The sequence below is a fragment of the Alternaria arbusti genome (genome assembly GCF_024043155.1).
Source record: "Alternaria arbusti strain BMP 1465 chromosome Unknown scaffold_13, whole genome shotgun sequence".
Lineage (NCBI taxonomy): Eukaryota > Fungi > Ascomycota > Dothideomycetes > Pleosporales > Pleosporaceae > Alternaria > Alternaria arbusti.
In genome coordinates this window covers 623,219-636,689 of record NW_026249953.1, presented here as the reverse complement: position 1 = coordinate 636,689, position 13,471 = coordinate 623,219, and the positions used below count along the sequence as shown (strand labels likewise).

General features: G+C 54.8%; 4 protein-coding genes across 4 annotated transcripts; 3 read left to right on the top strand and 1 right to left on the bottom strand.

The window, feature by feature from the left end:
* Positions 1 to 226: 226 nt before the first annotated feature.
* J4E86_008491 (uncharacterized protein) lies at positions 227 to 2,884 on the bottom strand (the record flags this gene model as incomplete). The annotated part of the gene is made up of 2 exons (XM_051449002.1): positions 227 to 2,293; positions 2,345 to 2,884. The coding sequence occupies 2 exons, from the start codon at positions 2,882 to 2,884 to the stop codon at positions 227 to 229; spliced, it is 2,607 nt and encodes an 868-aa protein (XP_051299999.1).
* A 996-nt stretch (positions 2,885 to 3,880) lies between these two features.
* On the top strand, positions 3,881 to 5,899 carry J4E86_008490 (uncharacterized protein; the record flags this gene model as incomplete). The annotated part of the gene is made up of 6 exons (XM_051449001.1): positions 3,881 to 3,991; positions 4,134 to 4,511; positions 4,634 to 5,031; positions 5,200 to 5,500; positions 5,643 to 5,705; positions 5,759 to 5,899. The coding sequence occupies 6 exons, from the start codon at positions 3,881 to 3,883 to the stop codon at positions 5,897 to 5,899; spliced, it is 1,392 nt and encodes a 463-aa protein (XP_051299998.1).
* A 1,253-nt stretch (positions 5,900 to 7,152) lies between these two features.
* Positions 7,153 to 10,140, top strand: J4E86_008489 (uncharacterized protein; the record flags this gene model as incomplete). The annotated part of the gene is made up of 2 exons (XM_051449000.1): positions 7,153 to 7,398; positions 7,702 to 10,140. 2 exons carry the CDS (start codon positions 7,153 to 7,155, stop codon positions 10,138 to 10,140), a joined length of 2,685 nt encoding a protein of 894 aa, XP_051299997.1.
* Positions 10,141 to 10,691: 551 nt separating this feature from the next.
* On the top strand, positions 10,692 to 13,179 carry J4E86_008488 (uncharacterized protein; the record flags this gene model as incomplete). Its single annotated transcript, XM_051448999.1, has 2 exons — positions 10,692 to 11,234; positions 11,284 to 13,179. 2 exons carry the CDS (start codon positions 10,692 to 10,694, stop codon positions 13,177 to 13,179), a joined length of 2,439 nt encoding a protein of 812 aa, XP_051299996.1.
* Between the last annotated feature and the right edge of the window lie 292 nt (positions 13,180 to 13,471).

Sequence of the window (13,471 nt, the reverse complement as noted above, 5' to 3'; positions counted from 1 at the left end):
TAAGCGCGATAGGTTCATTTCATCCATGGATATCTCTAGGTACTAGACATCAGGCTCTACATCCAGCCTCTACATTTCGCGCATTCTACATTATTTAACAGCCGCGCGCGTCCATGCAAGAACGCTGTAAATCATGACAAGAAACCGGCCAATGCTGAAAACAAGCGCTTTTATGCATCAAATCCAGCCCCATCCACCCCATTTCCCATCCCTCATTGTCGATACCTCATTTCTTCTTCTTGTTCTTCTTCCCGTTGTCCGACGCCGACGTTCCTAATATATCATCGAAAGTCTTGTTAGGATCGTGATTGCTCGCGGGCCTCAAACTCGGGCTGCCCATTGGCATCGGCGGCGCAACACCAGGCGGCAGCGGCAAAGCCTCCAACCCCAGATTCATAACGCTTTCCCGCCTTCGATCCGGGCTTTGACTCCGCGCTCGAGCAGCCGCACCAGGATCAAGAAGACCAGGCGGCGGCGGTAACGGAGTCGCGTTCGCATTGAGTTCCTGCATCGCGGCGTTGAGTAAAGTATCGTCTGCAGCCCACTGCTGAGCCTTCTTCCAGCAGTGCGAGCGGCGGAATGTGCCTTCGACGCCGTGCTCGACTACGTCGGTGGGTAAGGACACGACTTGCGCGCCGCCTGCGACTCCGAACCAGGTTCGCGAGCGGGTTGTGTCTTCCCGGGCCCAGGGGACGCCGCTGCGTGGGACCTCGCAGAGGAAGTATTCTACGCCTTCGGTGAAGCGCACGCCGGGTGCGTCGACGACTAACATGGGTAGGGATTGGATTACGGCGTATAGGAAGAGCCACTGTCCTGATCGCATATCCCACATGTCGTCCATGTTGGATCCGGTGGCTTGCTTGAATTCGAATTGGCGGAAGGCTTCTAGGAAGGGTGTTTGTTGCTCGGCATCGGCATTGTGCGACTGCTTCAGTAGCTTGGCGACTTCGTCTTTGTGCAGCTTCTTTCCGCGCGCTTTTGCGTCCTTTTTCGCGTCGCCCGTCTTCGCATTCTGTGAGATGGGATAGAGTGGTAGATCGAAAGGAATCGGTGGCGCGACTGGTGGTGTGCTGCGGTCGTATTCGCTCAGAACCTTCCTCAGCGCACGCGCAACAACGGATTCGATGTCAGTTCCTTCGTCTTCTGCGATAAAGCCGTCTGCAGTGCGGTTTGTCAAGTTCTTCCTATCCACAAGGAGATCATACAAACTAGCCATGTCGCGATAGATCTCTAGTAACACCAGTCGGTTAAGACCACTTGTGGTTAGGTTGTTCTTCTTTGACTTGGCCTTTGGTAGCCATGAACCGTATTTGTGCCTGTAGTAGTCCATGACGAAAGACTTGATAGTCATAAAGGCAGCCCTCCACTTCTTGAAGCTGATGACCTTGCCCTCGCTTGCCATTGCGCTGTTCATAATGCCAGAGAAGATATGCGGAAACTCAAAGTCCTTGAGCTTGTGATTGATGGTTTGCTCGCGGTTTTCCAGATCCATAGCAGCTCGGGCAAGTCGCGTAGAACTCTTTGGGCTGATCATGCCAAATTTAGGCGAGTCGAGTTCTTTGACGCTGTTGTACTTTCCGGCAGCGTGGACGAAACCCTCGGTGTATAGTGCCATCGAGCGCAACTTCTCTCCTAGCACAATGGCTTCTATGGTCTTCTCGCGGCTGTGGCGGACGTCTGCGAGGGTCAACTCGTCAACGTAGCAGTCAAAGCTCGACGCAGCAACCTCGCCAAAGGTGGAACCGTCGACGTTGGAGAAGGCATAGTGCGACAGTATGTCTCCAATCCGCAGGAAGATGTCGAAGATGTCTGAGTGACGCTCGGTAGCGACCAGCGACTGCCCAATGAGGAAGGCGAAGAAGTTGCGGTAGGTGACCAAAGTGTCGGTATCGTTTGCGTCGAGCCGGGGCTCGTGAGGGGTGATGGCAGAGTCGGAGCTCAGCGAAATAGGCATGTACAGATGCTTCTCCGTGTACTCGTCCTCCAGGGCGTCGCTCAGCGCTCTGGACCCCTTGGATATGGACTCATCCGAGCTTCCTATCTGGCTCTGGTCAGGCGATGCAGTCCGCGACTGTTCTCCAAATGGCTCTCGTGACACACGTCGCGATGTGCGGTCGGCCAGGTCGAGCGGGGGCACGTTTGCGTCGCTGTAGAGGCTGCCGTGGACGAGGCGGGTGAGCAGGTGCGATGCTGCGTATACGGAGGAGTCGATGCGGAAGGAAGGGCCCTTGTCGGAGGTGCGGGGGAAGAGGTAGACAAACGTGTCTCCAGCGTCGTCCCAGAGTTCAGGGACCTTTCATCTTGTCAGCCTTGGTATGGTATTCTGAGAGCAGCCGCAGACTACCTTTTCGCCGTTCAGCAGGAACGTCAGGTTGTATGGCACCTTGCCCTTGTGTCCGACGATCCATGCCAGCGGACTCGCATTGCCTTGTGGTGCGCCAGACGCAGCGTCTACTCCCTCAATGCCGCCGGGTGGGCCGCCAAACAGACCGCTCTTCCTGCGCAGCTTCTTCAGTTTCCCTTCGGATGGGTCTAAGCTCGGCGTTCCGGGTCGGCTACTCGCTGGTGACGATGCGCGCGACGGCACCTCCAGCGGCGGCGGTGGCTCGAGGGGCTCAAGATCGGCAGGCACGACCGGCTGGATGGTGGGGTTGGAGAGAGATACCGCGCGTGGTGACTGAGCGGCGGGCGGAGGATATTCGGGTGTGAGGTGTGTCGCTGAAGAGAGGCGGTTGCGCACTTTGGTCAAGCGGCTGCTGGACTCTGATGACGCAGGGGTTGGGCTCAACTTCGCATTGTTCGTAGACCCTGACGGCTCGGACGACCCAGACGATCCGAACAAACTCGACAGCCGACGAGCAGACTTCTTCTTGTCTCCCAGCATGGCGAGGCGATCTAGTAGTTGTCTATGCGGCGCGGGAGGAGCAAGAGTTGGGGTATCGTGAAGCGTAGGAAAATATACTATGCGCGCCGCAACATGGGTTTGACACAACAGCAAACACGAGCACCACACATGCAGGGCCCCGGGCACCGGTCAGTTAGTATATGTCGAAAGGGACTGAAAAGCTTAGTGAAGGGACTAGGTGTTTAGGTGATCTATATTTGAGCTGTCGCAGATCCGCAGTGTCGTAACCATGCTAGTGCACGAGTAACGTCAAAGGTCGGGTGGCCACAACGTGGGTCATTCTCTACATCTGTCATTGGCCTTGCTCTTCAGCCTTGGGGTGCATTTACACCTTGGTATGGCCGGCCGGCCACTCAGCGGCCTCTTTGACGTCCAAAAGACCCTTTGCCAGCGCTGGCTGTGACCTGCAGCACCTGCGCCTCATGCTGCGGGCATGCTGCGGGCAAGGCCCACCTCATCCACGGAAGCTGGAAGCGGACCCATGCGCAGCCGTGTCGTGCCAGAGACGACTGTTTCGAGTTGCCCGGCTTTCAAATGTGTAACGGTCGATGAATACTGTGCGATACTACCACGAGTGAATTTATTCAGCTGCAGCTGACATGTCGTGTTTTCGTGACCATTTGCAGCATCGGTAGAACTATCGACAGCGCCGGCCGCATCGATGAGGTCTTTAGCGAGCGGATGACGTACCATCCCTAATCGATAGCGTCCACCCGAGGCTCATGGCTGTCATACGTGCTGGAGGCGCGCCCTACGTTGGTATGAGCATAGCAATGACAAAACGCATGCACACTTCATTCAATTGCTGCCAACAGACCCATTTCCGAACTTCGCATCTGATATAATCGCGGCACGCTCACGTTATTACTGCTGGCCTGAGTCCACTCCGCCCCATAACTGCGCACCAGCCACTTCGGTACGCAGCCGTGTTCCGACGCCGCCACGGCTTCATCAGCATCCAATACAGAATCCAATATGGGCGGCGGCCAAACTATCGCGGACCAGATACTCAAGACGTTCGCCCTACCGGACGTCGTCGGCTCCAAGACTAGCTCCAAGAAGCTGATCAATTTGCTGAGAGGGCACGTGCCCCTGCCTTTCATGCAAACCCGCTACCCTTTTGGGACATGACGCGGCCAATAGAGTAATCGCTAACAGCACCAGATGGCCAAACGTGTCTTTACTTCCAACGCAACTGCTCGACAAAGCAGCCCACAATGTCCTCCAGAAGAAGCCCATTGCGTACCCGGCCATGTGCTATGGACCCGATTCGGGTGACCCGCGGCTGAAGAACAACATCGCGCAATGGCTCACGACGTTCTATAAGCCCGCGGACCCGGTATCCGAAGACCGCATATGCATCTCTGGTGGGGCATCCCAGAATCTAGCTTGCCTGCTTCAGGACTTTACAGATCCGGTGTATACGCGGAATGTGTGGATCGTTGCTCCGGCGTATATGCTTGCTTTCCGTATATTCGAGGATGCTGGGTTCCACAAAAAGCTGAGGGCCGTGCCTGAGGACGAGGAGGGGATTGATATCGCGTATCTGAGGAGTCAGATTAAGTTGAGTGAAGAGAAGGCGAGATCTGAGAGTAATAATGAGCCGGTGAGTCGCTGTCAATACTTGGACGGTCTGGGACCTTAAGCCTACCATGATCGTGTCTCATGAAAATCTACTGCGACTGCATGTCGGGGTATTCACCGCCGTATGGCTACTAACATTGCCAGCAATTCAAACCTCCAAGGCCTTCAAATAAGATCTACAAACATGTCATCTACGCGGTTCCAGGCTTCTCAAATCCTAGCTCCAAGACTATGAGTCTAAAGCGTAGAGAGGAGTTGGTACGTTTGGCGCGAGAGTACGATGCCCTTATCATTACAGACGACGTATATGACTTCCTGCAATGGCCGTCAAGTCTCAGTCCTAGTACGCTGTCCATTGAGAAAGCCGGTTTGCCCCGGATTGTCGACATCGACAGATACCTGGACGGCGGCGCCGAAAGACAAGGCGCAGATGGCTTCGGCAATGCAGTCTCGAATGGATCGTTTTCCAAGATCTTCGGCCCTGGCTTGCGGACGGGATGGTGTGAAGGAACGCCCAAGATGGCGTATGGTGTTTCGCAAACGTAAGCATGTTTTCTGAAGATCTCGTCATCTGTCTCTGTCGCCATGCGCTATCACTCATGCCGCGTCTGAGATACCCGAGATCGAAACTATTACGCTCAGATCGATTTGGAAACCCGATACCACGGCCATGTCTCGCTCCATCCGGCATGACAGCTAACGTGTTCCAGAGGATCCAGCCGTTCGGGCGGAGCACCCAGCCAGCTGACAGCCTGCTTTGTGGCCGAGACACTGGAAACAGGAGAGCTCCAACGCTACGTGTACGACAGACTCCAGCCAACCTACGGTAACCGGTACCGCCGAATGGTGGAAGCCATCAACAAACACCTCATCCCACTGGGAGTCGGCATCCCCCAAACCGATCGCGAGGTCGTCGGCGGCTACTTCATCTGGCTGACGTTGCCATCGCCGCTAAAAGGCGCAGTGGTAGCACAGCGCGCAAAGGAAGAAGAGAACCTAGCCGTCGCACAGGTGAGTACAAGCCACGATTACGATCATGTCCACGTCCCGAGTCCACATCATGGGTAAAGCTAACCACGACACTTGTGTAGGGCGAAATGTTCGAAGTGAGTATGCTGCTCCGCAGCCATGTACGCCCAACTGACAGACGCAGGTACCCGGCGACACCGGCCATGAAGGCACGTCATTCAGCAACGACATCAGGGTTTGTTTTGCGGTCAGTACATACGTCTCGATTGGGTCTCCGAACCGATACTAATCCATTGCTAGTGGGAAGAGGAAGACATGCTTGCCGAGGGCATTGAAAGACTCGCCACAGTCATTAACCGCATGTTAAAGGAAGAGGCCAATGGAGGACAGGCAACTCAGAGGGAGGCTGCTCAAGAAGAAGACGCGAAGGGTCTGTGGTGATTGAGTGAAGGGAAGGAAAGGCGAATGGGACGGAAGACCGCTGCTCTGAGGTGAATCGCCATCCTATCAGCCTCAATCTAGATCACACAGAAACTTTCACGACTGTAGGGACTATGTCATGTGATTCTGGTCTTGCACAATGCTATTCGTCGAAATGCAGTAATAGAGGTTGCGTTAAGCATGAGGGATCTGCGAGGCCAGCCGCGGGCTTGCTCTAGATGGACGGATGGGGTTTCGTCGAAACGTCCAGGGTGGGTGGGGGAGGCGGAGGGGAGGTGGTGGATGTCTCGCGAGCGCTATCTGTCTACTCCATTGGTGCATACCTAATTACTACGATGAAATAAATGGATTGATGCTTGTAAGATCGCACTGGATAGACGGACGCGGTTTCGTCGAAACACCATCATGCCCCACAGCGACACCCTGAACGAAATGAAGAGCATTATACCCGGTGTCGAGTGGCGGCGCGAAACGCAGTGACCGTTGGGTATGCACCCTCAGGCAGTCATCGGGCACAGCATAGCGTAGTGCCGCCATGGTTGATGTCTTGCACTGGTGCAAAAGAAACTTTCGGAACTCGTCACGTCCAGGATAGCGATCGGGGTGGTGTTCGGTTCGAGCTTTTTTGTCCGCAAGACTCGTGCTATGTTGCGCACAACGCTCGAGAATGGCACTATTTGACTATATGTCTGTGTGTTATCGGCATGTGGAGGCACATGGCCAACATGTCTATGATGCGCGTGCCGAGGCGAACAGCGACGTCGTGGTCGAGTACAATGCAGACCACCACACTTTGGCATGACTCTCAAGCGCCTCTTGGATGGAGCCCGGCGCATCGCAGTGTATCCACGATCTCCTGCCGGGCCGTCGCGTCGAATTGCAGAGAAAGTCGCGCGTGGCGTTGACGCGCTGGCAAATGCTTTATCTGCGCGGCGGGCGAGCGAGGGCCTGTCGATGGCCTGGCGTTTCAGCGCCGTCTCACATCCGGGCATCGGTTGTGGCGCTACCAACCACATCCCTGATTTCCCTTCAGGAACAAACGCTCGCCTCGCCGCCTTCTACCCTCCCCATCCACTCACTGGCCATCGTCTCCCGCTTGTTTCACGCGGAGAAAGGGATACAACGGGTACAGTCTTGTGGGCCTGGCTAGTGGAGACCCTAGGTAATTTTGGACGCACGCGACGCCGGCAGGGTCACAGGCACGCAACCACGAGCCGGCACTTGTCTGCGGGCGTGGAATGCGGCTTCAAAACATGGCCGCAAGCGGTCGTCAGGAGGCAAGGGAGGATGGAGGACTGCTTTGTGAATCGGGGAGGATGAACGCCCACGATGAAGAGATGGCACAAGAGCGTGGGTATCACAGCGACGACGAGGATATAAAATGCCTACTGAATGCCGGGGAACATGAATCGAGCACAGCACAGCGAACATCACACCCCGGCTACCCGAAACTTGAAACAAGGCGTTTCGACAACGTTGATTGGCGCCCCGATCCTATTGTAAGTCCCCTTCCTGAATGAACTGCTGTACATATACTATGCGGCGGCGCCCCCATTCACTTTTTCCCTTCACGCAGGCGATTGTCAGCTACCAGCACTCATTGTGTGCCGTCAGTTCTTATTGTTCTCTGTCATTCATTTCTATTGTGTAGAGTCATCTTCTCACAACAACATTACTACATTCTTCTTCCTTCGTTGCTAGCCAACCTTACCACCACTTCTGCAAACTTGCAATCTTTCTACTCAACGATCCAACAACACTATCAACGTCTTTTGCCGGCCAACTGACAACGGTACTTCCAGTCTTTCAAGTCGAAACTTCTTCATCTAGCAACTCCGAACTTCAACAAACGCACTGCCATCATGGTTGCCTTTAGCGCTGGAGCGCTTCTTCTGACGCTGCGCGTCCTCCTTTCCGCCACTCCTTCCACTGCTGTGCCTGTTGCGCAAGCACCTGCTCCTTCATACGCACCAGTCCCAGCCCCATCAGCAGCACCGGCACCGGCAGCACCAGGTGGTGCTTCCGGCTACTGGCTCGAGACCATCAAGCGCCAGGGCCAGGCTCCCTTCAACCCCAACCCAGAGTCCTACAAGGTCTTCCGCAATGTCAAGGAGCTTGGAGCCAAGGGTGACGGATCCACTGACGATACCGAAATCATCAACAAGATCATTGCCGACGGCGAGCGTTGCGGCGAGGGCTGCGACTCCACCACCACCACACCGGCACTCATCTACTTCCCCGCCGGTACCTACATGATCAGCAAGCCCATCATTCAATACTACTACACCCAGTTCGTCGGTGACCCATTGAACATGCCTGTTCTCAAAGCCACCGCGGACTTCGAGGGAATGGGTTTGATCGATGCCGATCCCTACATCCCAGGCGGCGACGGCGCCAACTGGTACACCAACCAGAACAACTTCTACCGCCAGGTCCGCAACTTCGTCATCGACATCTCAGCTACCAAGGCTGCCGCTGGTATCCACTGGCAGGTCTCCCAAGCTACCAGTCTCCAGAACATCGTTTTCGAGATGGCCAAGGGTGACGCTGGCAAGGACCAGAAGGGCATCTTCCAGGACAACGGCTCCGGTGGTTTCATGACCGACCTGACCTTCAACGGTGGCGCCATTGGCGCCTTCATGGGCTCACAGCAATTCACCATCCGCAACATGACCTTCAATGACTGCGGTACCGCCATCTTCCAGAACTGGAACTGGGTCTTCACATACAAGAGCATCTTCATCAACAACTGCCAGGTTGGTCTTGACATGGCCAACAGCCCCGCCAACCAGACTGTCGGCTCCGTTCTTCTGCTCGACAGCAAGTTCACGAACACTCCCATCGGTATCAACTCGTCTTTCACCGAGAACAGCATTCCCACCACTGGCGGCACTCTCATCCTTGACAACTGCGACTTCACCGGTTCCGAGAAGGCTGTCATTGGTGCTACGGGTAACACTATCCTTGCGGGTGGCAAGAAGGTCGAGACATGGGCTCAGGGTAACGCTCTTGCTGCTGGCGCACAACTTGGCCGTGTTCAGGGTGATGTCAATGGCGCACCTGTGAAGCCCCAGAGCCTCCAGGGTCTCAACGGCTGGTTCGAGCGCAGCAAGCCCCAGTACGAGAACGTCGACGTCTCCAAGTTCGTCAGCCTTAAGTCCAAGGGTGCCAAGGGTGACGGTGCTACCGATGACACTGCTGCTATCCAGGCTGCTATCGATGGTCTCCAGGAAGGCGAGGTTCTCCACGTCGACCACGGTGCCTACCTCATTACCAAGACTGTCGTCGTCCCCGCTGAGAAGAACGTCAAGATGGTCGGTGAAGTCTACAGCACTTTCTTCATCACCGGCGAGTTCTTTTCCAACATGGACGACCCCAAGCCTGGTTTCCAGATCGGTGCTAAGAGCGGCGACAAGGGTTCTTTCGAGGCCTCTGACCTCATCATCGGTACTCAGGGCCCTGCTCCAGGTGGTATCTTGATGGAGTGGAATATCAACGCCGAGAACGGCGCAGCCGGTCTTTGGGACGTCCACTTCCGTGTCGGTGGCTACGCCGGGACCAAGCTCCAGTCCTCGAACTGCAAGAAGAACCCCGATGCGACCCACGAGCCCAACCCAGAGTGCATCGGCTCCTTCATGCAACTCCATATCACCAAGAACTCCAACGGCTACTTCGAGAACGTGTGGCTCTGGACCGCCGACCACGAGCTCGACCAAGACGACCACTCCCAGATCGACATCTACAACGGCCGCGGCATGCTCGTCGAATCCCAAGGCCCTGTCTGGCTCTACGGCACCGCCTCCGAGCACTCTCAAATGTCTCAATACCAGTTCTCCGGCGCAAAGGACATTTTCTACGGCGCTATCCAAACCGAGACGCCTTACTACCAGCCCAACCCCACCGCCGCCGTTCCCTTCACCAAGAACGACAAGTTCTTCGACCCAGACATGAGCCAAGCCAAGGCCGCCTGGGCCGTCCGTGTCACCGACGGCAGCGACAGCATCTGGAGCTACGGCGCGGGTACCTACTCGTTCTTCCAGAACTACGACCAAGACTGCGTCGTCGGCCAGAACTGCCAGCAAGACATGAACGAGATTGCCAACTCGACAAACGTCAACTGGTTCGGTCTGAGCACCAAGGCTTCCGTCAACATGATCACCATGGGTGGTCAGGGTCTAGCCAAGGACGAGGATAACCGCTCCAACTTCTGCGCTACCCTTGCTATCTTTGCTCAGGCATAAATACCTCATCTTTCCTCTACGACAACACTACGTGGATATCCTTGATGGATGTTCATTGACATAGACACTTCTTCACTTCTTTTCCCTTTGGGGACCCGTTTTTTTTTACGAACATGTATATCCTTTCTTGTTGTTCTGTCTTTGTCCCATGTAAGAGGCGGAATGTCACACTCGCTTGAAAGATACGCTGTATGAAGTCGAGAAGCATTATTTATACCCCTGGGCAGGATTGAGGAGTTTGGGCCGGAACCTTTTCTTTTGAGTGCAGTTGAGAAGATAGATGATGAATCAATATTTTGTGATATTATCAATGCTTGGATATTTCGTCTGTGATGTCTTTTTGGTAGTCTGAACCATCTCATTACAGGTTCTGGCAACGTGAGAGTATGTAGATAGTGTTAATGTTAACATGTGAGGCCCTCGCCAAAACTCACCTCCCCGCGCGCACGTCCTCGGGAAAAACTTCCCCGCGCAGAATCTCGCAGCTCACCTCTTTACAAAACCTACCCTTCCCACACAACCTCCCCACCACATCTCTCACGTGCGCAAACATGTCTGAACCGTCAGACGAATCCACGCGACCGGCGAAACGCGCGCGACTTGACGACAATGCCGCTCCCTCGCTCTCCACTACCTCGACATCAGCTCCGCAGACAGCTCCGATTCCCTCAGCACCAGCAACCATTGACACGGATCTGGAGCGCGAAGTACGCGCCGGTATCACCGAGTATGTGTGCCCGGATAATCCGGGCTTTACGGGTGTGCTGAAGCAGAGGTATACGGATTTTTTGGTCAATGAGATCGGGTTGGATGGAAAGGTGCTGCATTTGAAGAGCACGGAGGTGGTGGATAAGAAGAAGGCTGGGAAAGAGGACGTGGAGAAGACGAATGGTGCGGGTGAAAAGAAGCCTGAGAGTACGGCAGCGACTGAGGAGAAGGTCGATGCTGTTATGCAGGATGCGGGAGTTGTTGGTGAGACTACGCTTGCGGTGCCGGAACCAGCGAAGGCTGAGGATGCACCGAAGGAGTCGGAGAATGATGGAGAGCAGATCATCGGGAAACCTGCAGCAGCTCAGGAAGAGCCTGAAGAACAGGTACGTGGCTTTTACGCATATGTCCTGCGCGGGTGCTAACACCGTACAGTTGCCGGAAGAAGATCGCAATACCCTACACTCGATATTCGGCGAACAGACTACCGACGAGATCGTAAAACTCGTCAGACAAGTACGGAGAAAAGAATCGCGAAAGGCAAAAGACTTTAAAGCCGTCATATCATCGCCCATAACCGACAAGGACAAGCGCACCCAAGCTCACCAGAGTCTACGTCGGATCTTCCCCAACCTACTCGAGAGTGCTATGGAGGAGAATCAGACTATACGCATCAAGGCCACCCCACCAGCGGAGCGCAAGAAGAAGAAGGGCAAGGGCGGCGCAAAGGATCGCGAGAACCAGGGAGGCCGACGAGGAGGTCAAGATTGGGAGGAGCTTGGTGGAGAATACTTGCACTTCAACCTGTACAAGGAAAACAAGGATACAATGGAAGTTGTAGGGTTCCTAGGAAGCAAGCTCAACTGCGGCGCCAAAGGCTTCGGCTTCGCAGGCACAAAAGACAGACGAGCGTGTACCGTCCAAAGAGTCTGTGTCAAGCGTCAACTAGCCCAGCGCATCCAGAACTTCAACAAGATCCTGTTCAATGCCGCCGTAGGAGACTTTGAGTATCGCCACAACGACCTAAAGCTAGGAGACCTGATGGGTAACGAGTTCACCATCACACTCCGAGACTGCCATTTCCAAAGCGAAGAAGGATTGGACTTTGCTCAGCGAAGTAAATTGGCCCATGATGTAGTCAGCAAAGCCATCACCGACTTCTCCCAAAAAGGCTTCATCAACTACTACGGTCTCCAACGCTTCGGCTCCTTCGCCGCCAGCACCGACGCCATCGGCCGCAAGATGCTGCAAGACGACCTCAAAGGCGCGGTGGAAGACCTTCTCGCATACAGCGACACGGCCCTCGCCGCCGCACTCAACCCTTCAGAGTCAACCACCCTAGTCTCGCAAGACGACCGCAACCGCGCCCACGCCCTGCACATCTGGAAGACAAAGGGGAGCGGCACCGAAGCCCTCGATTTCCTCCCGAGGAAATTCACCGCGGAGCGAAACATAATCCAACACCTCTCGTCACGCAACAGCAAATCAGGGCGCTACGACCGCAAGACAGATTGGCAAGGCGCGCTCATGACGATACCTCGGACGCTGCGTCTAATGTACGTACACGCCTATCAATCTCTCGTCTGGAACAGCGTAGCAGGCAAACGCTGGGCTACCCACGGCGATAAGGTCGTCGCAGGCGACCTCGTCCTCGTAAACGAACACCGCGACAAAGAACAAGGCAGTACAGCCTCAATACCAAAAGCAACCCACGACCAAGACGGCGAACCCATCATCGATCCCTCCGGCGACGACTCTTCCCTTGCTCCTGACGCGGATTTCGAACGCGCGCGTCCGCTTACTGCTGATGAAGCTGCGAGTGGCAAGTATAGTATCTGGGACGTTGTACTCCCACAACCGGGGTTCGATGTCGAGTATCCGACTAATGAGATTGGAGAGTTTTACAAGACATTCATGGGTAGTGAGAAGGGTGGGGGGTTGGATCCGTATAATATGCGGAGGAGTTGGAGGGAGGTTAGTTTGAGTGGGGGGTATAGGAAGTTCCTAGCCCGGCCACTTCAACCGCTTGAGTTCAAGGTTCATAGTTATAGGAAGGTGGATGAGCAGTTTGTTCAAACAGACTTGCAAAGCCTGGGCCGCGAGAGAGATGTTGGAAAGAAAGATGGGGGTAAAGAGGATGGGAAGGAGGGAGAGATTGCAGACGCGCAGATGGAGGACGGAGAGGAGAAGGAAGAGGCGGGAGAGGAAAAGATTGCTGTGGTGATCAAGTTACAGTTGGCGAGTAGCCAGTATGCTACTATGGCGTTGAGGGAGCTGATGAAGGCGGGGGGTGTTAAGGCGTTTAAGCCTGAGTTTATGGGTGGGAGATAGGTGATGAGGATGCGGGATCATTGGTGATCATGGTGAAAAGCAACGAAAGTCATGGTCATATGTTTTGTACAAAAACGAGGTAAATTGTCTATCGGTGCTTGAAAGGGATATAGTCATCTACGTGTTTGGGTGGAGTGGTGGTGGTGGATTAGTGTTGTATGTCTCCTTTCTGATGTGCGTTCGGATTGGAACTGCCATAGAATGCGGAGCCTTCAGTTTGAGGCGGTAGGTAATGACCCCCCATTACCCCGTACTTCACGACGCCATCGTACCATGCTGCAAGGCATGCCAT